Source organism: Sus scrofa, chromosome 14 (assembly GCF_054392235.1).
Source record: "Sus scrofa isolate SSC_HxYL_T2T_F1_AM1 chromosome 14, Sscrofa_HxYL_maternal_Yorkshire_Landrace_v2.0, whole genome shotgun sequence".
Classification (NCBI taxonomy): Eukaryota; Metazoa; Chordata; class Mammalia; order Artiodactyla; family Suidae; genus Sus; species Sus scrofa.
Genome location: NC_139396.1, coordinates 37669629 through 37693265, shown reverse-complemented (window position 1 = coordinate 37693265; position 23637 = coordinate 37669629). Strand labels below are relative to the sequence as shown.

The 23637-nt window shown below is 40.5% G+C and overlaps 1 protein-coding gene across 36 annotated transcripts in view; it reads right to left on the bottom strand.

Moving 5' to 3' along the window:
- The window catches only part of LOC146396499 (uncharacterized), a 134545-nt gene that overhangs the window by 86283 nt on the left and 24625 nt on the right, over nucleotides 1-23637 (bottom strand). For 20 of the 36 annotated variants that reach the window (XR_014826532.1, XR_014826530.1, XR_014826537.1 and 17 more), the window contains 3 exons: nucleotides 18772-18874; nucleotides 17060-17218; nucleotides 14826-14900 (listed from right to left, as the gene is read on the bottom strand). Coding sequence is in view for 8 of the 36 variants with exons in the window: in XM_084994771.1 (XP_084850897.1) it covers nucleotides 17191-17218; nucleotides 18772-18874 (131 nt within the window). In the remaining 28 variants the exon portion in view is untranslated. Of the gene's footprint in view, nucleotides 1-13410; nucleotides 13527-13987; nucleotides 14115-14825; nucleotides 14901-17059; nucleotides 17219-18771; nucleotides 18875-23637 lie in introns of those variants that run through there. The other 16 variants (XR_014826535.1, XR_014826540.1, XR_014826538.1 and 13 more) reach the window with 3 other exon arrangements.

Sequence of the window (23637 nt, the reverse complement as noted above, 5' to 3'; positions counted from 1 at the left end):
CAAAAATAAACTCAAAATGGATTATAAAGCCTAAAGGTAATTCCACATACTACAAAGCTCCTAGAGGAAATCACAGGCAGAACACTCTTTGACATAAATCACAAAACAATCTAGTTTGATCCACCTCCTAGAATAATGACAAGGAAAAAAATAAACCAATGGGGCCTAATAAAACATAAAAGTTTTTGCACATCAAAGGAAAACACACAAAAAAGACAACCCACATAATGGGAGAAAAATCTCTGCTAAGGAAGCAATCCACAAGGGATTAATCCCCCCAATGTACAAATATCTCTGAGCTTTATATCAAAAACAAAAAACCCAATCAAAAAAATGGGCAGAAGATCTAAACAGATATTTCTCCAAAGAAGACATACAGATAACCGAAAACACATGCAAAGATGCTTAACATTACTAATTATTAGAGAAGTGCATGTCAAAACTACAATGAAGTATCACCTCACACATATCAGAATGGCCATCATCAAAAAAATCTACAAACAATAAATGCTGGAGAGCATATGGAGAAAATGGAACCCTTCTACACTGTTGGTGGGAATGTAAATTGGTGCAACCACTATGGAAAACAGTGCGGAAATTCCTTAAAAAGCTAAATATAGAACTACCATATGATCCAGTAATCCCACTCCTGGGCATATATCCAGAGAAAATTCTAGTTCAAAAACATACATGCACCCCAATGTTCACTGCAACACTATTTACAATAGCCATGTCACGGAAGCAACTTGAATGTCCATAAACAGAGGAATGGATAAAGAACATATAAACAATGGAATATTATTCAGACATAAAAACGAATGAAATAATGTCATTTGCAGCAACATGGATGGACCTAGAGGTTATCGCACTAAGTGAGGTAAGACAAAGAAAGACAAATATCATATGATATCACCTATATGTGGAATATAATAAAAATGATACAAAAGAACTTACTTAAAAAAAAAAAAAGGAACAGGAGTTCCCGTCGTGGTGCAGTGGTTAACGAATCCGACTAGGAAACATGACGTTGTGGGTTTGATCCCTGCCCTTGCTCAGTGGGTTAATGATCTGGCATTGCCGTGAGCTGTGGTGTAGGTCGCAGACGTGGCCCAGATCCCGCGTTGCTGTGGCACTGGTGTAGGCTGGCAGCTACAGCTCTGATTGGACCCCTAGCCTGGGAACCTCCATATGCCGCGGGAGCAGCCCAAGAAATGGCAAAAAGACAAAAAAATAAATAAATAAATAAATAAATAAATGGAACAAAACTCAGATTTCAAAACCAGGGAGGGTGGGAATAACATATACACACTACTGTATAAAACAGATGATTAACCACAACTTACTGTATATCATGGGAAAATCTACTCAATAGTTTGTAATAACCTACATATGGCAAAAAAGAATGTATATATTGACATGCATGACTGATTCACTCTACTGTATACCTAAAATGAATACAACATTGTAAATCAATTATACTCCAATGAAATGAAATTTTTAAAAAGTATAAAATACCTAGGAATAAAACCTGCCTAAAGATGAAAAAGAGCTGTACTCTGAAAACTATAAGACAATGATGAAAGAAACCAAAGATGACACAAACATGTGGAATGATATAACAGGCTCTTGGACTGGTAGAATCAATATTGTCAAAATGACTATTCTGCCCAAGGCAATCTACAGAGTCAATGCAATCCCTATCAAATTACCTATGATATTTTCCATAGAACCAGAACAAAATATTCTAAAATTTACATGGAAACACAAAAGATCCCAAATATCCAAAGAAACCCTGAAAAAGAAAAATGAAGCTGGAAGAATCAGGCTCCCTGGCCCCAGACTATACTATAAAGCAAGTCATCAAAATAGCATGGTACTGGCACAAAAACAGAAATATAGATCAATGGAACAGGGATAGAAAACCCAGAAATAAAACCATGCACCTATGGTCATCTAATCTACAACAAAGGAGGTAAGAATATACAATGGAGAAAGGACAGTCTCTTAAATAAGTGATGCTGGGAAAACTGCACAGCAACATGTAAAAGGATGAAATTAGAACATTATCTAAAACCATACACAAAAATAAACTCAAAATGAATTAAAGACCTAAATATAAGACTGGATCCTATAAAACTCTTAGAGGAAAACATAGGCACAACAATGTCTGGCAAAAACTGCAGCACTATCTTTTCAGATCCACATCCTAGAATAATGAAAATAAAAACAAACAAACAGGACCTAATTAAACTTAAAAGTTTTTGCTCAGAAAAGGAAACCATTTTAAAAAAATGAAAAAACCCACAGAACGGGAAAAAATATTTGCAAAGGAAGTGACTGACAAGGAATTAATCTCTAAAATATAGAAATAGGAGTTCCCATCGTGGCGCAGAGGTTAACGAATCCGACTAGAAACCATGAGGTTGCGGGTTCGGGCCCTGCCCTTGCTCAGTGGGTTAACAATCTGGCGTTGCCGTGAGCTGTGGTGTAGGTCGCAGACGTGGCTCGGATCCTGCGTTGCTGTGGCTCTGGCGTAGGCTGGTGGCTACAGCTCCGATTCAACCCCTAGCCTGGGAACCTCCATATGCCGTGGGAGCGGCCCAAAGAAATAGCAAAAAGACAAAAAAAATAAAAATAAAAAATAAAAAAAATAAAACATAGAAACAACTCATGCATGGAGTTACTGTCATGGCTCAGTAGTTAACGTATCTGACTAGGAACCATGAGGTTGCGGGTTTGATCCCTGGCCTTGCTCAGTGGGTTAAGGATCTGGCGTTGCCGTGAGCTATGGTGTAGGTCACAAACACGGCTCGGATCCTGCGTTGCTGTGGTTGTGGCGTAGGCCAGCAGCTATAGTTCCAACTGGACCCCTAGCCTGGGCATCCCCATATGCTGTGGGTGCGGCCCTAAAAAAAAGCAAAAAATAAAAATAAAATGGACATAAGATCTAAATAGACATTTCTGCAAAGAAGACATACAGAGTCAAAAAAACACATGGAAAAATGCTCAACTGCTAATTATTAAAGAAATGCAAATCAAAACTGTAATGAAGTACCACCTCGACCAGCCAGAATGGCCATGATCAAAAAGTCTATAAACAATAAATGCTGAAAAAGGTGTGGAGAAAAGGGAACACTCCCACACCGTTGGAGGGAATGTAAATTGGCACAATCACTAACAGTGGGAGGGTTCCTCAAAAATCTAAATGTAGAAATACCAGCATTCCCACTCCTGGGCATCTATCTGGAGAAAATCATAATTCGAAAAGATACATGTACCCCAATGTTCATTTCAGCACTATTTACAATAGCCAAGACATGAAAACAACATAAATGTCCATTGACAGAGAAGTGGATAAAGAAGATGTGGTACATATACACAATGGAATATTAATCAGCCATAAAAAAGAATGAAATAATGCCATTTGTAGCAACATGGATGGACCTAGAGATTATCATACCAAGTGAAGTTAGTGAAAGACAATTATTATATATCACATATGTGGAATCTTAAAAAAAAAAGGGATACAAATGAACTTATTTGCAGAACACAAACAGACACACAGACTTTGAAAACAAACATATGGTTTCCAAAGAAGTCAGGTGGAGGGAAGGATGGATGGGGGATTTGTGAGTGGCATATGGACACTTTGGTATATGGAATAACGGACCTGCTGTATAGCACAGAGAACTCTATCCAATATTCTGTGATAATCTATATGGGAAAAGAATCTGAAAAAGAATGGATGTATATATACATATAACTGAATCACTTTGTTATACAACAGAAATTATTACATTATAAATCAACTGCACTTTAATAAAACTTAAAAAACTAAAAAAAAAGGAGGAGTTCCCATTATGTCTCAGCAGAAATGAATTTGACCAGTATCTGTGAGGGCACAGGTTTGATCCCTAGCCTTGCTCAGTGGGTTAAGGATCTGTTGCCATGAGCTGTGCTTTACGTTGCAGATGGGGCTCAAATCCTGCATTGCTGTGGCTGTGGCATAGGCCAGCAGTTACAGCTCTGATTCGACCCCTAGCCTGGAACCTCCATATGCCACAGGTGTGACCCTAAAAAGACAAAAGGAAAAACAAGAAAAAAGTCTATAAACAATGAGTGCTAGAAAGGGTGTGGGAAAAACGGAACACTCCTCCACCTCTGGTGGGAATGTAAGCTGGTGCAATCACTATGGAGAACAATATGGAGGTTCCTTAAAAACTAAATATATATGGAGTTCCCATTGTGGGTCAGCAGAAACAAATCTGACTAGTATCCATGAGGACACAGGTTCAATTCCTGGCCTCACTCAGTAGGTTCCTCCATAAGCCATGCATGTGGCCCTAACAAGACAAAAATTAACCAAAAAAACCCTAAATATAGAACTATCATATTACCCAGCAATCCAACTCCTCGGCTGTATCTGTAAAAAAACTGTAATTCAAAAAGGTACATGCACCCCAATGTTCATCGCAGCACTATTTATAACAGCCAAGACATGGAAGCAACCTAAATGTCCATCAACAGAGAATTAGATAAAGACGACGTGGTACATATATACAAAGGAATTATTACTCAGCCATAAAAAGAATGAAATAGGAGTTCCTATTATGGCTCAGCAGGCTAAGGACCCAATGTGGTCTCTGTGAGGATGCAGGTATGATCTCTGGCCTCACTCAGTGGGTTAAGGATCTGGTGTTGCTACAAGCTGCAGCATAGGTTACAGATGCAGCTCAGATCTGGCATTTCCATGGCTGTGATGTAGGCCTTAGCTGCAGGCTCTGATTCAGCCTCTAGCCTGGGAACTTCCATATACTGCAGGTGTAGCTGTGAAAAGAAAAAAAAAAAAAAAAAAGAATGAAATAATGCCATTTGCAGCAACACGGATGCACCTATATATTATCATATTAAGTGAAGTAAGTCAAAGATAAATATCATATGACATCAATAATATGTGGAATCTCACAAAAAACAATTCAAAGAACTTAAAAAACAGAAATAGACTCAAAGATTTTGGAAACCAAATTGGAGTTCCTGTCATGGCTCAGTGGAAATGAATCTGACTAGCATCCATGAGGACGCAGGTTCAATCCCTGGCCTTGCTCAGTGAGTTAAGGATCTGGAGATGCCATGAGCTATAGTTTAGGTCACAGACATGGCTTAGATTCTGTATTGCTATGGCTATCCTGATTCAACCCCTAGCCTGGAAACCTCCATATGCCACAAGTGTGGCCCTAAAAAGACCAAAAAAAAAAAAAAAAAGATTTTGAAACCAAATTTATGGTTACCAAAGGGGAAATGGGGGGGTAAATTAGGGGGTTGGGATTGACATATACACACTACTATATATAAAATACACAGGAAACAAGAACCTACTGCATAGCACAGGGTAATCTACTCAATACTTTGTAATAACCTAAATGGGAAAAGAATGTGAAAAGGAATGGATGTATATGTGTGTGTGTGTGTGTGTGTGTGTGTATGTGTATATATATATATATACACATCTACAATTAATGCTGGAAAGGGTGTGGAGAAAAGGGAACCCTCCTATGGTGTTGCTGGGAACATAAGCTGGTGCAGCCGCTATGAAGAACAGTATATAAGTTCCTCAGATATCTAAAAACAGAGCTACCATTATGATCCTGCAATCCTATTCCTGAGCATATATCCTCAGAAAACCATAATTAAAAAAGATATATGCACCCCAATGTTCACTGGAGCACTATTTACAATAACCAAGACATGGAAGCAACCTAAACGTCCATCAACAGATGAATGGATAAAGATGTGGTACATATATACAATGGAATACTACTCAACCATAATACAGAATAAAACAATGCTATTTGTAGCAATACGGATGGACCTAGAGATTATCACACTAAGTGAAGTTAGAAAAATATCAGATGAAATCACTTATACATGGAATCTAAAATATGACACAGTGAACTTATCTATGAAACAGAAACAGACTCAAGAAATACAGAGAACAAATGGTAGTTCTGTTTTTAGTTTTCTGAGCAATCTCCATATAGTTTTCCACAGTGGTTGCACCAATTTACAATCCCACCAATGGTGTAATAGCATTCCTTTTTCTCCACACCCTCTCCAGCACTTATTGTTTGTAGACTTTTTGAAGATGGCCATTCTGGCTGGTGTAAGGTGGTACCTCATACTAGTTTTGATCTGCATTTCTCTAATAATGAGTGATGTTGAACATCTTTTTTTGTTTGTTTTTTTGCTATTTCTTTGGGCCGCTCCCGCGGCATATGGAGGTTCCCAGGCTAGGGGTTGAATCGGAGCTGTAGCCACTGGCCTACGCCAGAGCCACAGCAACGCGGGATCCAAGCCGTGTCTGCAATCTACACCACAGCTCACGGCAACGCCAGATCGTCAACCCACTGAGCAAGGGCAGGGACCGAACCCGCAACCTCATGGTTCCTAGTCGGATTCGTTAACCACTGCGCCACGACGGGAACTCCTTGAACATCTTTTCATGTGTTTTTTGGCCATCTGTAATCTTCTTTGGAGAATTAAACTAAAAATAGAACTACCATTTGATCCAGCAATCCCACTCCTGGGCATCTATCCAGAGAAAACCATGACTCGAAAAGACACATGTACTCCAGTGTTCACTGCAGCATCATTTTCACTAGCCAAGACATGGAAACAACCTAAAACATCCATCAGCAGAGGAGTAGATAAAGAAAATGTGGTACATATACACAATGGAATATTACTCAGCCATTAAAAGGAACGAAATACCAGCATTTAGCAGCTAAAGCAACATGGATGTACCTAGAAATTATCATGTTAAGTGAAGTCAGTCAGACAATTAGACATCGACATCAAATGCTATCACTGACACGTGGAATCTGAAAAAAAGGACACAATGAGCTTCTTTGCAGAACAGATACTGACTCATAGACTTTGAAAAACTTACGGTTTCCAAAGGAGACAGTTTTAGGCGTGGGGGATGCACAGGGGGTGTGGGATGGAAATTGTATAATTGGATCATGATGATCACTGTAGAACTATAAATGTAATAAATTCATTGAGTAATTTAAAAAAAAGAAATACAGAGAACAGACTCAAGAAATACAGAGAACAGACTTATGGTTCCCAAGGGGAAGGGAGGGTAAGGGAGGCACAGAATGGGAGTTAGAGATTAGCAGATGAAAACTATTATACAGAGAATGGATGAATAACAACATCCTACTCTACAGCACAGGGAACTATATTCAATATCCTGTAATAAACCATAACAGAAAAAGAAAAAAAAAGAAGAAAAATACTTGATTTTACCTTATATTATTCCTTACTTACTGCCCTTCCTTTATGTAGATTATGCCCCTAGAACATATTTCTTCTCCCAAAAGAACTTCTTTTAACATTTCTTGCGGAGTAAGTTGTTTGTCTGAGAAAATCTTTATTTCTCCAAACTTTTGAGGAATAATTTTTGCTGGATATAGAATTCTACATACCACTATATATAAAATAAACAACAAGGATTTACTCTATAGTACAGGGAACTATATTCACTATCTTGTAATAACCTATAATGGAAAAGAATCTGAAGCTGTACACCTGAAACTAACACAATACTGTAAATCAACTCCAGTTAAATTAAAAAAAAATTGTAACTATGTATGCGATGTATGTTAACTATGTGGTGATCATTTTCCAATGTATACAAATACTGAATCATTCTATAGTAGACCTGAAGCAAGTTATATGTAAATTACACCTCAATTTTAAAAAGAAAAAAAAGACTTATTTTTTTAAAGTTGCCATTTTTTAGAAATCAAACCATTATATAAACCCAGAAATTGTGGATAAGGACGCAGACACAGAGAGTAAATACCTTGGTTTGAAAATAGCCAGGCCTCTGACTTCAAAGCTCTTAACCACTTGGGGAAGCAGTACATTAGAAAGTTAGGAAAATAAAATTTGAAAAGGTACATAAAGTTTAAATTAAGAGGAACAAGATCAGAAATTCTTTACATTTTCAGAACATCTAGCTCCTCCGCAGGATATGCAAATTCTTATGATAATTTATTGGTTACTGTCTACAATTACAGTTTTGAAGGGATGACACTTAATGATCATTTCATTGAAAGGCCCTGGCATTACCTGTGGTCATGAGATGTCAAGAGACTTGACAAATCTCAGCTGTCTGTAGGTCACTTGCCTGTGGCTAAGCTACAGCTACAGATGAGTCACTAGGCTAGTATCACATCTCAGGAAAGAGGTTCTGTGATATCATGATTTACAATAAGAAATATAGGAGTTCCCATCATGGCTCAGTGGAAACAAATTTGACTAGCATCCATGAGGACGCAGGTTCGATCCCTGGCCTTGCTCAGTGGGCTAAGGATCCAGTGTTGCCATGAGCTGTGGTGTAGGTCACAGATGTGGTTCAGATCTGGCATTGCTATAGCTATGGCATAGGCCAGTGGCTACAGCTCCGATTCAACCCCTAGCCTAGGAACCTACATATGCCTCAGGTGCAGCCCTAAAAAGATTAAAAAAAAGAAAAAGAAAAAGAAATATATATCTAGTCTTCCCCCACTGTTCCTGGCACACAGCCCCTAAACCCTTATAATTTCTTATATAAGAGCCATAGGGGCATCTTTTCTTTTAAATTTTAGGCTTCTGTCATCAGTTTCTGAAATAGCCCCAGAGCCATAAAGGTGAAATGAGTGCCCATAGCAAGCCCCTTTCAACCCCAGCAGAGCTTTTGTTAATAAGGTAACTTGGAAACCACTCAGGATAGGGGCTGGTTGCCAGGGGACCAACCTCATGATTAGAGGGTTGGAACTCTCAGGGGAGGGAAGAGAGCCAAATCAATCACCAGTAGTTAGTGATTTCATCAAATGTGCCTATGTAGTGAGACCTCCATAAAAACCCAAAAAAGAGGGTGTTGGGAGTGCCCCCGAGTTGAGGGACACATGAGGTCCTAGAAGGGTTCCCTCTGAGAAGAATGGAAGCCCCTGACCCTTTCCCCAGGCCTCGCCACATTCATCCCCTATATCTGGCTGTTTCTGAATTCTCATTTATGACAAACTGGTGAGCTAGTGAGGAAGGTGCCTCTGCAGCTGCGCTGAGTTCTGTGAGCTGCTATAGCAAATTAACTGAACTCAAGGAGGGGGTTGAGGGCACCTCCGATTTATTTATGGACTTATGGTCAGAAGCAGAGGTGACAACCTGGACCTATGACTGGCATCAGAAGTGGGGGGGGGAGCTGTCTTGTAGGCCTGAGCCCTGAAACTGTGGGATCAGATGCTCTCTACGGCTAGACAGTATCAGAACCGAGTTAAATTGCAGGAACCCAGCTGGTGTTGCAGAATTGGTCAAAGTATGGAAAATCAGCCAGTCTGGTGTCAAAAATGAAGTAGCATAATAGAATATGCAAGGGAAAGAGAGACACAGGGAGATGCATTCATTGCATTAATACAATTCATATGTGTTTTTGAAGGACATGTTGTATACAAGTCAGGGCCTTTTTGGAAAAGCTAAATTATCAGACAAGAAAATAAAGATCACGAACAAAGTAGTTACTCTAGAGAAGAAAGTAATAAACAATATGAGAAATCCTTGTGTGGTGAGTCAGTATTTTGAAATAGTAATCTCACTCTCTTCCCTCCTGCTTCCCCCATCCCTTCCTCTCAATTAAATTAGGTCATTCTCCATGGAAACAACCTAAATGTTTACCAACAGATGAATGGATTAAGAAGATGTGATATATATACACAAAGGAGTACTACTCAGACATAAAAAAGAACAAAATATTGGGGTTAATAGATGCAGATTATTGCCTTTGGAATGGATAAGCAATGAGGTCCTGCTGTGTAGTACTGGGAACTATATCTAGTCACTTATGATGGAGCATGATAATGTGAGAAAAAAGAATCTATACATGTATGTGTAAGTGGGTCACCATGCTGTACAGCAGAAAATTGACAGAACACTGTAAACCACCTATAATGAAAGAAATAAAAATCATTACATAAAAAAAACAAAAAAAAGAACAAAATAATGCCATTCACAATAACATGGATGGAACTAGAGACTCTCATACTAAGTGAAGTAAGTCAGAAAGAGAAAGACAAATACCAGGTGATATCACTTATATGTGGAATCTAAAATACCACACAAATGAACCTATCTACATAAAAGTAACAAACTCATGGACATGAAGAACAGACTTGTGGTTGCCAAGGGGGAGAGAGTGGGATGGTCTGGGAGTTTGGGGTTAGTAGAAGCAAACTATTGCATTTGGAGTGGATAAGCAATGAGATCATGCTGTATAACAAAGGGAACTATATCTAATCACTTGTGATGGAACATGATGGAGGATAATGTGAAAAAAAGAATAAATATATGTATAACCAGGTTACTTTGCTATACAGCAGAAATTGACAGAACATTGTAAATCAACTATAATAAAAATTTTTTTAAGTAGGTCATTCTCCACTTGTTAAATCAAGGAAGGGATGTGACAGCACAACAGAGAAAAAAGAGCCTCTTCTGGGATTCTGAGTTTCCAGAGACAAAGACTTCAGGCATCAGACCAGGAGTTCCAACTATGCAGCTTCTTCTCTCCCTTTAGGGGATATGTGGAAGGTGTTGTATACCAGTGTAGGGTGGGGGGAGTGTTGGTTACAACTGGGGATATTATTCCATTTCTGCAAACAGCACGCGAGGCCAGGGGTGCTAAATGTTCTGCCAAGAGTGGGAAAGTCCCAGAGAACAAGAAAAGGCTGACCCCAAGTGACAAGAGCACCTCTGTTAGAACTCACTGGTAGACAAGGATATGGAGAAATTGCATTTAGCCACTCTAGAAAACAATATAGCAATTGCTCAAAAATTAAACTTAAAATTACCATATGATCCAGCAATTCTACCTCTGGGTATATATCCTCCAAAAACTGAAAGCAAGGACCCAAGCAGACACTTGTACAACAGTGTTCATAGCTGAATTATTCATGACACCAAAAGGCGGAAACAATCAACATGTCCCTCATCGGAGGAATGGATCAACAGAACGTGGTCCATCCACACAGGGAATATTATTCTGCCTTAGAAAGGAAGGACATTCCAACACCTGCTACAACACAGATGAACCCTGAAGACATTATGTTAAGTGAAATAAGCCAGCCACAAAAGGCCAAATATTGTACAATACCACCTGTGTGAGGTACTTAGAGTAGTCCGATACATAGACAAAATGGTGATTCCCAGGGGCTCGGGGTGGAGGAAGGGAGAGTTAGTTTGGGGGACAAAGTTTCAGTTTGTAAAGACAAAAACATTCTGAAAACGTATAGCGGTAATGACTGCACAACAATCGAAATGTATTTAATGCCACCTAAAATTGGTTAAAATCATAAATTTTACATGTATTTTACAATTAAAACAAAACAAAACTCACTCAGTGGCAGAGGAGACCTTGAAAGTAAGCCCTTTCTGCCCTTAGAACCAAAAAAAAATTCCTCAGCCTGCAATGGAAGCAACAGCAAGGGAAGCAAACAGGAGAGGGAGGCAGTGATGGGTTCCTGAGAAAGGCCCTGCTCCCTGTCCTTGGGGAATGGGCAAAGCCTTCACAGACCTAAGATAGGGGAACTTGGACCTCACTTCCTGGTACAGCCCTGAGAATGGCAATTATTCAGAAGAGGGATAAATATGGCTATGAGCTATGTCTTGGCCACCCCAAGTCTAGACTCACAAAATCCCCAGGCCCCAGTGGGCATAAGAGTAGCAAAATAACTGCTGAGTGCCAAGAGTGGTGGGAAGTAGCAGAAAGAGGCATAGGAGCTGAGGGCTGGCAGCTGGAGCTGAAGGGGACCTCTCAGGCCTGAGTTTATTATGACCAGGGACAGCACAGGCTGATGGGCAACTCGGTGTCTCCTGAGCACAAAGACACCATGGGGAACAAGATGATGCCTTGACTCTCTGTAAACCTCCCCAGAATTCACCTGTGACACAAGACACAGAGAAAGCTCTGGAATGGACTGAATGAGGGCTTGAAATAGAAATGGAGTTGCATAACAAAGTTACATGCATTGCAGTCTGAACCTTCAGCCTGATACAAAAAGCCATCTTTACACTCCCTCCAGCTCTCTAAAGGTTATGGAGCCATGAGGGCCTTCATCAGAACATTCTGTACTGACTTTTCAATTGGATAAGAATCTCCACCATTGGCGACATTTATTGCTATCATGGCTTTTCTTCTTTTGTTCACAAAGTGTTTCTGCACTGTGTCGGGTGGGGGCGCTTCAGTGGAGCCCCCACCAACCCATGGAGAGCTGGGACTCTCCCCTCTTCTCAGGTAGCACAACCCACATGGAAGCAGCTTTCCACTGCAGGTGACTATTTGAGTGTGGAGGAAGGAAGGGACTTGAATGAGTATGATTAAGCTTTTGGCCTGAGACGTTCTCCACGTGGTCTTGTGTTTATATTTCCTTGACGGAATGATGCTAAACCCTAGTGGATCCCTCAGACACCTGTATTTCACTATCTGATAAGTTAAACTAATTAACAAAACATAATTCCTACTAAATATAGCTTTCATCTGCTCATATCAATTCAATATGATTATTCCCAGTGTTAATTTCAAGTTCTAAATATAGTCTCCTGCAACAGGCAACTCACACAAAATCCCATCTCTTCATTTCACTAATTCTACTGCAGATAAGTGTTCCCTTGGCTATTCAGACAAATCCTTGTAATCCTGGGAATGTGGTCCTTAAGTAACCTCTTGTTGGAAAAAAATACCAGTCCTGGTCTTCATCACATTTCTGTACTCTACTGGGCCCAGGTTTGAGCAATTTCCAGCTTTCTTGTGTCTAGAGACTTGAGCTGCCTATAAGATTTCTGAATTCTCTTGTTTTCCTGGCATGTCTGTTATGGAGCGTCTCACAGTTTTAGTTCCCCCTCTCGCTTGCACGCGTGCACTCTTTCTCTCTCTCTCATTCCCCCTCTCACCCTGGGAATTAAAAGGTATGTGCTCTGCAGTCTCAGTAACGCTAGCTTTTAAGTGAGACCACAGTACAAAATAATAAATGAGATTTTAAACAATGTTTGAAGTGGGTGCGAGCCATGCTGTATGTTTCAAGAAGGATATTCTTGCAGAAGCCATTGTGGAAGATGACGAAAGGCAAATGAATCACAGATGAGGGCGAAACAAAAACAAATGAAGTAAAGAAAATGAACAGACACAGATTCTAGAAATGATTTTCTATTCCTAATTAGGCTTATACCACCACATTTAGTTACTGGTATGTTTTCATTCACCTCTTCCCTCCTTCTTAAAAAAAGAAACAAGTCACTTCGAGGGACCCCCGTTTCAATTCCAGCGTGTGGTTCAATTCATTTATGGTCAGAGTCTGGCAGCCATCACACACTTACAATAAGGCCCAGGTTCTCGGTCACTGGGTGCTGTCCAGATCTCATTTCACTACTCATGACATTCGACATTCACGTCCACAGCATTCTACATTATTGCTCTATGTCTGAACACAGGCCTGGAATAACCATAAAATAAAATGAATAGAAAACGGACCTACAGCACACAGCTCTGGGAACGCACTGATGGCCCGTCCACTAGCACCGTATGCACAATCACTGTAAACCAGAATGGTACCCAAAATGACAAAGACAGGAGCAAGAGAATGAATAATTACCTAATGGCTTAAAACAGACACGGATTTATTTTCATGATTTCAGGCTGAATATACCAGCATGATGAAAACTTTTAAAAACAGTATAGTTGCTTATTAAAATAAAAAGCATAGTGAATTACGTTTTTAAAAAAACTAGATAATAAAATTATTGAATTTTTAAAAAAAGACTAATTTTCAGGCACTGGATATTTTCATAGTGCCAGATTATCACTTCACCGATGGCTTGCTAACTGACCAAGGGAAAATGCATCTTACCAGTGAAGAGCACTGGGGCTGCCACCCCTGGTACTCAGGGAACAAACCTGGCATCACTAATAGTGGGGCAACCATGCTTAATGCCCTCCTGGTATCCCGCACTAGGAAGAAGACGGTCTCACTAATGGAATAGTCTTCAACATGTGTAAACTGAATTTCATCAAGGCTCTTGATCTACAAGTCACAGAAGATGAAGGAGTAAATTAAACCACCATGAAGAAACAATCAAAAAAGTCCAGAATTAGGGCAATCTATAAGACAACTAGTGTGGCCTCTTCAAAAAGCCAATAGTATGAGAAAACAGGGTGTGTGGGTGTGTGTGTGCTATTTTGGATCAAAAGAGACTGAAGACATAATAACTGTAACATATGCTCCTCAACTGGATTCTAAATTGGAAAAAAAAAAAAAAAAGGAGTTCCCACTGTGGCACGGTAGGTTAAGAATCTGACTGCAGTGTCTCAGGTGGCTGTAGAGGTGTGGGTTCAATCCTTTGCCTGATGCACTAGGATCCAGTGTTGCCGCAGCTACAGGTTGGATTCAATCCCTGGCCTGGAACTTCCATACTCTGTGGGTACGGCCATTAAAAAAATAAATTGGAAAAAAATCTGTAAAACCAAGGTTACTCGAATATGGACTGGGTGTTACATGACACTATAGAATTAATTTGTTAAGTGGGTTATATAGGAGGATATTCTCATTTTTAGGGGTGCTTGGGGGGATGACTGACTTTAAAATGGTCCAACAACAAAGATGAAGCAAAGATGGTAAAATGATAACAATTATGAATTAAAGGTATTCATGATTACAGGTATTCACTGCTTTTTTTCCCCTATTTCTCTTAACATTTGAACATCTTCATGATAAAAAGTTTTTTAAAAATCTTACCTTTATTAGTCAATAACTTCTGAAAATTGGATGCTTCAAAACTAGTTAGTTTCTCTCCATTTGGACCAGATCAAACTGCCAAATTTACAAAGAAATAAAATAAATGAATAGGTAAAATACTAATAATTAACAAAAAATTAAGGAGAACCTGTATGTAGCCTTCAGATAAAAAACCATCTACTGGCAACAAAAAAGCAGTAAACTACATCAACTTTCCTTTAGTTGTCTCTATCTTATGAGAAAAAAAACAAAATCTTGAACTGGTAACAGTATCTGGTTTTTAATGTAAGTTAAAATCAATACAACTGATAATGCACTGTCCTTATGAATGCATTTTAACTATATGGTTTAAAAGTGAGAACAATCTTGGAGTTCCCATTGTGGCACAGTGATTAACAAATCCGACTAGGAACCATGAGGCTGCAGGTTCAATTGCAGAGTGGGTTAAGGATCTGGTGTTGCCCTGAGCTGTGGTGTAGGTTGCAGACATGGCTCGGATCCCACATTGCTGTGGCTCTGGCGCAGGCTGGCGGCTATAGCTCTGATTAGACCCCTAGCCTGGGAACCTCCATATGCCACAGGTGCGGCCCTAAAAAAAAAGAAGAGCCAGACATAGGGAATTGCACATAATTTGTAAATAGTTGTGCCAATGTGCAAATTAATAAATAATTCTCACATCTATTTTAACTAGTCTACTTTCCTATTTGGATGTATATAGAATACACTAATTAAATATTTATATTTTGCTGTATACAGGAGTTAAATTGTTGTCCAGATTTGATAGTCAAATGTTGACTTCTAAAATTGCTAAAATCCATCTCTGGTAATAATAAGGTGATTATCAATTGGGTATAATGAAAACAGCCCAGGGACTTATGGAACCTGTGTGAAAGCCCACTCTTCCATGTCTATATACTAAACAGTCTGTGGTGTCTTTGGACTTTAAAATATGCCCCTCCAAAATTATTTTTTATTTTTAGGGCTTCACTTGTGGCATATGGAGGTTCCCAGGCTAGGGGTCCAATCGGAGCTACAGCTGCTAGCCTATAGCACAGCCACAACGATGTGGGATTCCCAACCCACTGAGGGAGACTAGGGATCGAACCCGCATCCTCATGGATGCTAATCAGATTTATTTCTGCTGTGCCACAGTGGGAACTCCATCAAACTGCATTTTAAGTTCTAGAATTTTTGAACTGAAGAATCAGGTCTTTGAGGCTACAGTTCAAAAACGTTTTCTACTTTCTCCTTGGGAAAAAAAAAGTGAAACAGTCCTCAGGCACATCTTATATTCTTCCTATTTTTTTTTTCTTTCTTTTGTTTTTGATATATTTCATTTATTTATTTATTTTTGTCTTTTCTAGAGCCGCACCCGAGGCATATGGAGGTTCCCAGGCTAGGGATCTAATCAGCCTATCTAATCAGCCTACGCTAGAGCCACAGTAATGCAGGATCCCAGCCGCGTCTGTGACCTACACTACAGCTCACAGCAATGCTGGATCCTTAACCCACTGAGCGAGGCCTGGGATCGAACCTGCAACCTCATGGTTCCTAGTCAGAGTGGTTAACCACTGAGCCACGACGGGAACTCCTATTCTTCCTATTTTTAAACATTAAGGCGACTTCATCTGAAAATTCTAATATTCTGGTTTGTTTTTTCTAGATCAGTGTTAGGACTTATTTAAGTCAGCATTTGTTCCTAAGTGATCTTATTCTTCAATCCTTATCAAACTCTGTTCCCTCCTTTCTAAGGTATAAAACAGAGTCTGAGGGTGAGGCCACCTTGTATCTTTACTGCTGACATAACATCAATGAAGGTCATCCCAGTCCTGATGGAGTCTACACTGGCTTTTGCTTCAAACAGCCCTTTTCATCGTCAAGAATGTCAGCCTCCTTCTGGATATAGCCTCTCTTTTCCCACATGTTCTTGGCAGATTTTTCTGTATCCATGCTTTTTTTTCTAGATCATTTCACATTTCATATACACCACTTAAAAATATATCTGATCTCAACAGACAGCTTCCTGCACAAAGACACTAAAGCTTTTTGGCTACCTCCTTTCCCTTTTCTTCTCGCTGCTGCCCCCCACCACCACCTCTGGCTTTGGACCATTTATAATCGTAGCATCAGAATTTCATTTTGAGGACTCTCCCCTGCTTCTTTTTGGAATCTAAGACCAGAGGGTCAAAGTAAGGCTTATATAATTTCCTGAGATATTTTAAACTCAAACTAACCAAGTGTGTGTCTGGCAGTGACCACATCCCTCTGGAATTTTCTGATGGCCAGGTGGCCCTCTTCCAGGATTCCAGTCACTTCTGATTTTCCATGCAGGGCCTCTGAGTTGGCCAGAATTAGAAGCAGGGTGTTAATCCTCTTCATCACTTCCTCTCCCTCTGAAAGATAAAATTATCATGTGGTTAGGATTCTCAACCTGGCTGCACATTTGAATCATTTGGGGTTAGGGGCACTTAAAAAATAAAATCAAATAAAGCAAGGTCTGGCGCCTACTCTGAGAGATTCTGTTTTAATTAGAATGGGTGGAACCCACCTATCCATTTTCTTTTTGGCTAAGCCCACAGCATGTAGGGATTCCTGAGCCAAGGATGAAACCTGCACCACAGCAGCAACCTAAACCACAGCAGTAACACCACCAGATCCTTAACCTGCTGAGCCACCAGGGAACTCCTCCATTTTTTATTTTAAATTTTGAGATAATTCTACTGTGCAGCCAGGGATGAGAACACTAACTGAGGCAAATCATGAATTAATCAGATGTCCTGAGTTTAGAAAATAAGACATCTGGCAGATGCCTAGATAGTTGAAGCTCCCATCATTAAGAGTTCAAATGTTTCTCTTCTCTAATCCATTAAGTTCTACACAGGCAATCTAGTTCTAGCATGTCTAAACAGGATAACGACAACCAGAACCATGATATTACTTTCTGATTGTTGATATGAATCTCAAAACAGCTCTAACATCTTTAAATAAAATGAAGCTAGACACCAAAAGTCCTTCAAAAAGTTCAGACGACAAGTGGGGACAATAGCTTTTCTGACATTTCAAATAAAGACAAACAACATTGCTCTTGATGGTTTTCCTTATTAGCTAACAGAGTAATTTGACAAAGGAAGTGTATTGAAAATGAAAAAATAAAACAAATTTTTTTTCTCCTTCTTTGGTCAATTTTCAGGATGCTAACTATGTGTCAGTCAAAAGGCAACTGAGATGTCAAATACATTATATTTTTTAAAAATTCTCTCTCACCATACACACATATTTGGGCTTTAAAAATGTTTCTAAATTCCAGGAGTTCCCGTCGTGGCTCAGTGGTTAACAAATCTGACTAGGAACCATGAGGTTCGATCCCTGGCCTTGCTCAGTGGGTTAAGGATCCAGCATTGCCATGAGCTGTGGTGCAGGTCACAGACGCGGCTCAGATCCTGCATTGCTGTGGATCTGGCATAGGCTTGGCAGCTACAGTTCCAATTAGACCCCTAGCCTGGGAACCTCCATATGCCGTGGGTGCGGCCCTAGAAAAGACCAAAAAAAAAAAAGTTTCTAAATTCCAATCATTAATTATTATCACCAAGTATTCAAATGAAATTTTCCATGAGGCAATTATTCTCCTTTCACAATGGAAATGGCCTTGTTTCCAGTTAGTAGCAGAATTGAGTCTGATGTCATTCTCAGAGATAGGCTAAGTGTCAGCTAAGCTTGGACACTGAGGCAGGAACGGCAAATCAATTCTGCACGATCATCTGTTCAAAGGATCTACTGAGGACACGGCTGCATCTTGGTAACCACAGCACATGCTGAGCATGCACAAGCATGATTACGCCATTTGGTAGGTGGTGTCAGACACTACAGGCATGTGGGGGAATTCAGCCTCCTACAAACTGGAGAAGACCATGGGAGAACATGGGGATGCAATTTCCTGAATGCTTACTCAAGGAATAGAAGGTGTAGTATTCTAAAACTAACTCTCATCTGTTCCAAGTTCGCTTTGTAGAAACTGCTATCTGCAGACAGCAGAAGTCCAGAGGTATGCTCTAAAAACAGAAAGACACAGAAAGGATGAACAACATTCTCATGCTGAAATACTGCAACTGCTTTCAATCAATCAGGCTCTTTTGGAATCATATGCATTTTGTCAATAATTCAGTTTTGCAAACATTTTGGAATATGGTATCATCTGACAAACTCTCAAGAATGTATTTTTCCACTTTCTAAAGAAAGCACATGTAGAAAATGATGTCAAATAACATGAAAGGATGTGTTTTGAAACCGTGAACACTAAGGAAACTAGTGTCACTTCTCTCGCCAACTCTAACTCATGCCATCTTGAGCTAGGATTACAGGAGTTGAAAACAATGCATGAGAGGATGGTGGGATGAAAATCACAGCTTGACAGAACAAGACAGAGCTAACAGCAGAGTGAAGAAAATTGCTACACACAGGGGTTCCTCAAACTGGTGGACGTAATTCAGATCACCAGTTATTTTAACATCTTTCATTTTACTTAGATAGACATACCTAAATACAGACAAATATTTCACCTACTGCTGCCAAATATCAACACTGAAAATGATGTATACTTTTGTTCTGTATCAGGGCAAGAACTGCAGAAACATGCATAAAATAAAATCAATCTTGCTGTATAGTACTGGGAACTATGTCTAGTCAATTATGATGTAGCATGATAATGTGAAAAAAAGAATGTATATATGTATGTGTGACTGGGTCACCTTGCTGTACAGTAGAAAACTGGCAGAAGAACACTGTAAACCAGCTATGATGGAAAAAATAAAAATCATTTTAATAAAATCAAGTTACATTTTCACTCTTGCTGAAATTGTGCAGTCTTTCTCAACAATTCTGTTGACTTTCCTGGAGAAAAGAGCAGACTCCCATTGCATCAAATTAAGGCCCACATATTAGCAGAGGAATTATTGTTTATGACCAATTGAGGACAGATTGGGTGTTCCTTCAATGAGAAGTAAGTGTATTTATTTTATAAATAGTTTGCCATTGGAAACTAAGCACTTCAGATCTCAGGTGTGGATTAATGATTGCTTTTTCCACCTCTTTCCTTAGTTGGACAGGAAAAAACATACTAGTACCTTAATGTTTTGGTTTTGCAAGCAATACAATCAATCTCCTGATTTCATCCTGAACCAGGAATCATTCCTACTTTGGTACAATTCAACCAGGATTGCACAAATGACTACGATCAAAAAAAGACATTCTACCTCTTCACTGGAACTGAGTCAGTGTGAATTAATTTAAAATGTCAAACTTGATTTCGATAAAACAGGCTTGAAAAACAATACTGTTTGGTTAAGAAAGAGGTTAATGAGGAAAATGTAATCCCCACTCGAATGCCATTGGAATGCAAAGCCACATTTATTTGCATGTGTGGTATCTGTAAAAGGTCCAAGGAATTTTGTTTTTAGTGTTTTGAATTGCTTATAATGTATTCTCTTTTTATTCCATCACTAACAATTCCCAGAAATGATGGAAATCAAAAGATGGAAAAATATAAATGCATTTGAGTTCTAAGAAAATTACCAGTTGCAACATCTGCTCTAGCCACAGTTCATAAAGCAGGTGATTATGGAGACAATAAAGAAAAATGTTATTAAGTCACTAAAGATCCCTTGAACCTTGCCAATTCTATGATAGCGCCTAGAAGTCTGACACTCCAAAACAGTCCATGCAAAATTTTGCAACAAAATTTTCACTAATAATGATGCTTATTTGTGAGCAATTTCAGCTATTTCAGGCTGCAGGACACGAAACACAGTGGGTAATTTCTTTGACCTTGTTATGTTTTATTGAATCATTTACCAAAGTGTCAAAAAAAACGAATCTACTATTTAAAAATCAACCCTGGAAAGGTCACTGATTTTTCAATAAATCAGTTTTTCTTCACACTTTTAGGTATTTTTCCGCACATTTTGGAGCCAGGAACTGCTTCATTAAGAGCACCAGGTTTCAAAACAATCCCATTTCCCTGAGGCTCGGCAACCAGAACAGAGCACTGTACTGGGAGCCACAGGCCGCCAATTAATGAGCAGCCAGGCCCTCTGAGCCAGGGACGTCTTGGCAGAAAGTCTGTCCTGTTAAAAGTTTGGGCCAGAGTCCATCTACTACGGAGTTGCTGCTCTATCGGTTAGGATTACTGTCATTTAAAGTTTTATTTAATGCCTTGATCTGTCACTTGAATGGTCTCCGTAGGCTTTCAAATATGCAAGAATGAAAATGAGACAAGAATTAACATTTTTATGGCCTCTCCTAATATTTCTATTTCTGGTGAATTCTTTCAGATTCAGGGAGTGATATAATTCTACAGTTACGAAATCCCTTTGGAAACATCTTGTATTCCCCTCCCCTAAAGTATTCTGGGGACAGGACTGCCTTTGGAGAAACTCCCTGCTCCCCTTTCTGACCAATCAGACCGATGAGTTTGGAAGAACCATCAGCCTTTTTGGACAGAACCCTGGCTGGGATGAGAGGTGCAATCTTTAGGTTTCTAAAATCCCAACCACTTCACAGAAGTAAATTAATATAGAATTCATATGTTTAAAATGTTTTGGCACCATGTCCCTCCTGAGTTCCTATAGCTGGGCTCTGCATCATGTTTCTTTGGGGCCCAGGCTGGGGAGCTGCCTTTATCTGCATCATTGCTGACGTGCAGTGAGAGGGACTAAAGAGCAAGTACAAACCAAGGGCAGTCATTTCAACTCCCACTTCACTGGCCAGAACCAGATCACATGGTCACATCTAAGTGCTGCAGAGTAGGGATGTCTCCTCCTGCAGGGAGGGGTACCATGCCCGAAAGTAATGAGGCAGTTCCCAGAGCAATCAAGTCCTTCTGGACAAAAATTAGTAAGTGACATAGTCAGCCTTGCCTCTCCTCAGGAAGAATTGCTGAGCCAAAGAATCAGCTCTGGGATAATGTCAGCAGGTTCGGGGCAGTAAGAGGGGGCTTAGGCAGCAAGGTGGACAGAGGAAATGGCCCCAATGTCCCTGCTATGGCTGGGATCTGCAGTGTCTGTCCAGCTCTCCATGCACACTGACCCAGACCAAACTGCTCGAGTCTCTTAGCCTTGCGCTGGAAACTGAAAACTATTTTCCCTTAACTGGGGGATAAATTTCACTCAAGTGTTAATGTCCAGAAATTAGAACACAGGACAGGATGACATTCAATCAAGAATCAAAATGGGCAAAAGAGCCAGGCATGGAGCCCTAGCGAAAAAGTGTGCCTGAACTCTCTCCCAAATTGATGTTTTTACCCTGCTTTGCTGCAGAAACCAGAAAGGGAAGCTGTGGAAATGAGGCTTTGTGGTGAGAGAGGCAGAACAAGCTGAGGGCATCCCCCAGCCTCAGGATTTTCTGGGCAGTGGGCAAGCTCTCCTGGACCCATCTCCTCACCCCCAAATGTCCCCAGCCAAGGACGACCATCTCATGGGCTACAGGGTCTATGAGGCTCCATGCACACACTACCCCAACCTCGGACACCACTCAACAGCCTCTCCTGGAGTTCCCTTTGTGGCTCAGCAGTTAACGAACCGGACTAGGATCCATGAGGATGCAGGTTTGATCCCTAGCCTCGCAGAGTGGGTCAAGGATCCAGTGTTGCCGTGAGCTGTGGTGTAGGTTGCAGACGTGGCTTGGATCCCATGTTGCTGTGGCTGTGGGCCTAGGCTGGCAGCTACAACTGCAATTGGACCCCTAGCCTGGAAACTTCCATATGCTGGGGGTGTGGCTCTTAAAAAAAAAAAAAGCAAATAAATAAATAAATAAACAGCCTCTCCCTATGTCTGTCAGGGTTCAATACAAGAAACAGAAAACACTCCAGATCTTTCAAGCTCAGGGGGTTTAAGACAAGCTGTCAAGTGGAAGGACTGGAGGAACAGTAGCCATGAGAGCCCCACACCCTCACAGCTGGGGACTAGGTAGCATGGAACGTGGCCGCTGCCCTCACCCCTTCCTGAGCCCTCTTGTGCACCTCTACAGTTGAGGTGCACATCTCTTTTCTGCCTTTCAAATCCTACGGGACTGCACACTGCATTTTGTTACCAGAACCAAGATGAGAATTCTAGTTCTTGTACCCCTGGGCCTCACAGGACAAGGAGTGCTATAGAGAGCAGCATGGCTCTCCTCTGGGGACAGTCAACCACAGTCCTTAGTGGCCTGCCACGAGTAAGGTGCCCCAGAACCCTACTTTCCTGAGTCCTCTCGGGATGGAGAGTTCCAATACTAACTACTCAGAGCTGGTTTTAGTGCCTGAGTCACTCTCCTCCAGATCCAATCCCCAGGCAGCTTTGAGTGTTAGGGGGCTGGATTGGGAATGTGGGGCAGGATTCATGGAATTAAGGTGGTATTAAGGCCAAGATCTCAGGAGGCCTTTCACCTTGCCCTGGTGTTGGGTATGTTAGAAACATACCCCAGACTAAGTCCCTCAAAGGGGGTGGAGTCCAGCAATCTGTAGCTTAAAAAGCCCTCCAGCTGTTTCTCCAGCACCCCAAAATTTGAGAACTCCTGCTGTCAGGAATTACACATTTTTGGAACAAGAGAAAGTAGAAACAATGGCCACTTGATAACTAGGGATGAACACGCCACATACCTCGGCAGAGCTCCAGTCAAGCTAAGATGGAGCCTGGGCTAGTCCATCACCCCCAAGTCCAAATCTGTATCTCCTTTCCTTCTGGTTGACCACATGGGATGGGGTCAAAGCCATGACCAGCATGTTTTCAGGGGTAGAGAGAAGAAAGGCCACACCAATCTGTGTCTGGCTCAGGTAACCAAT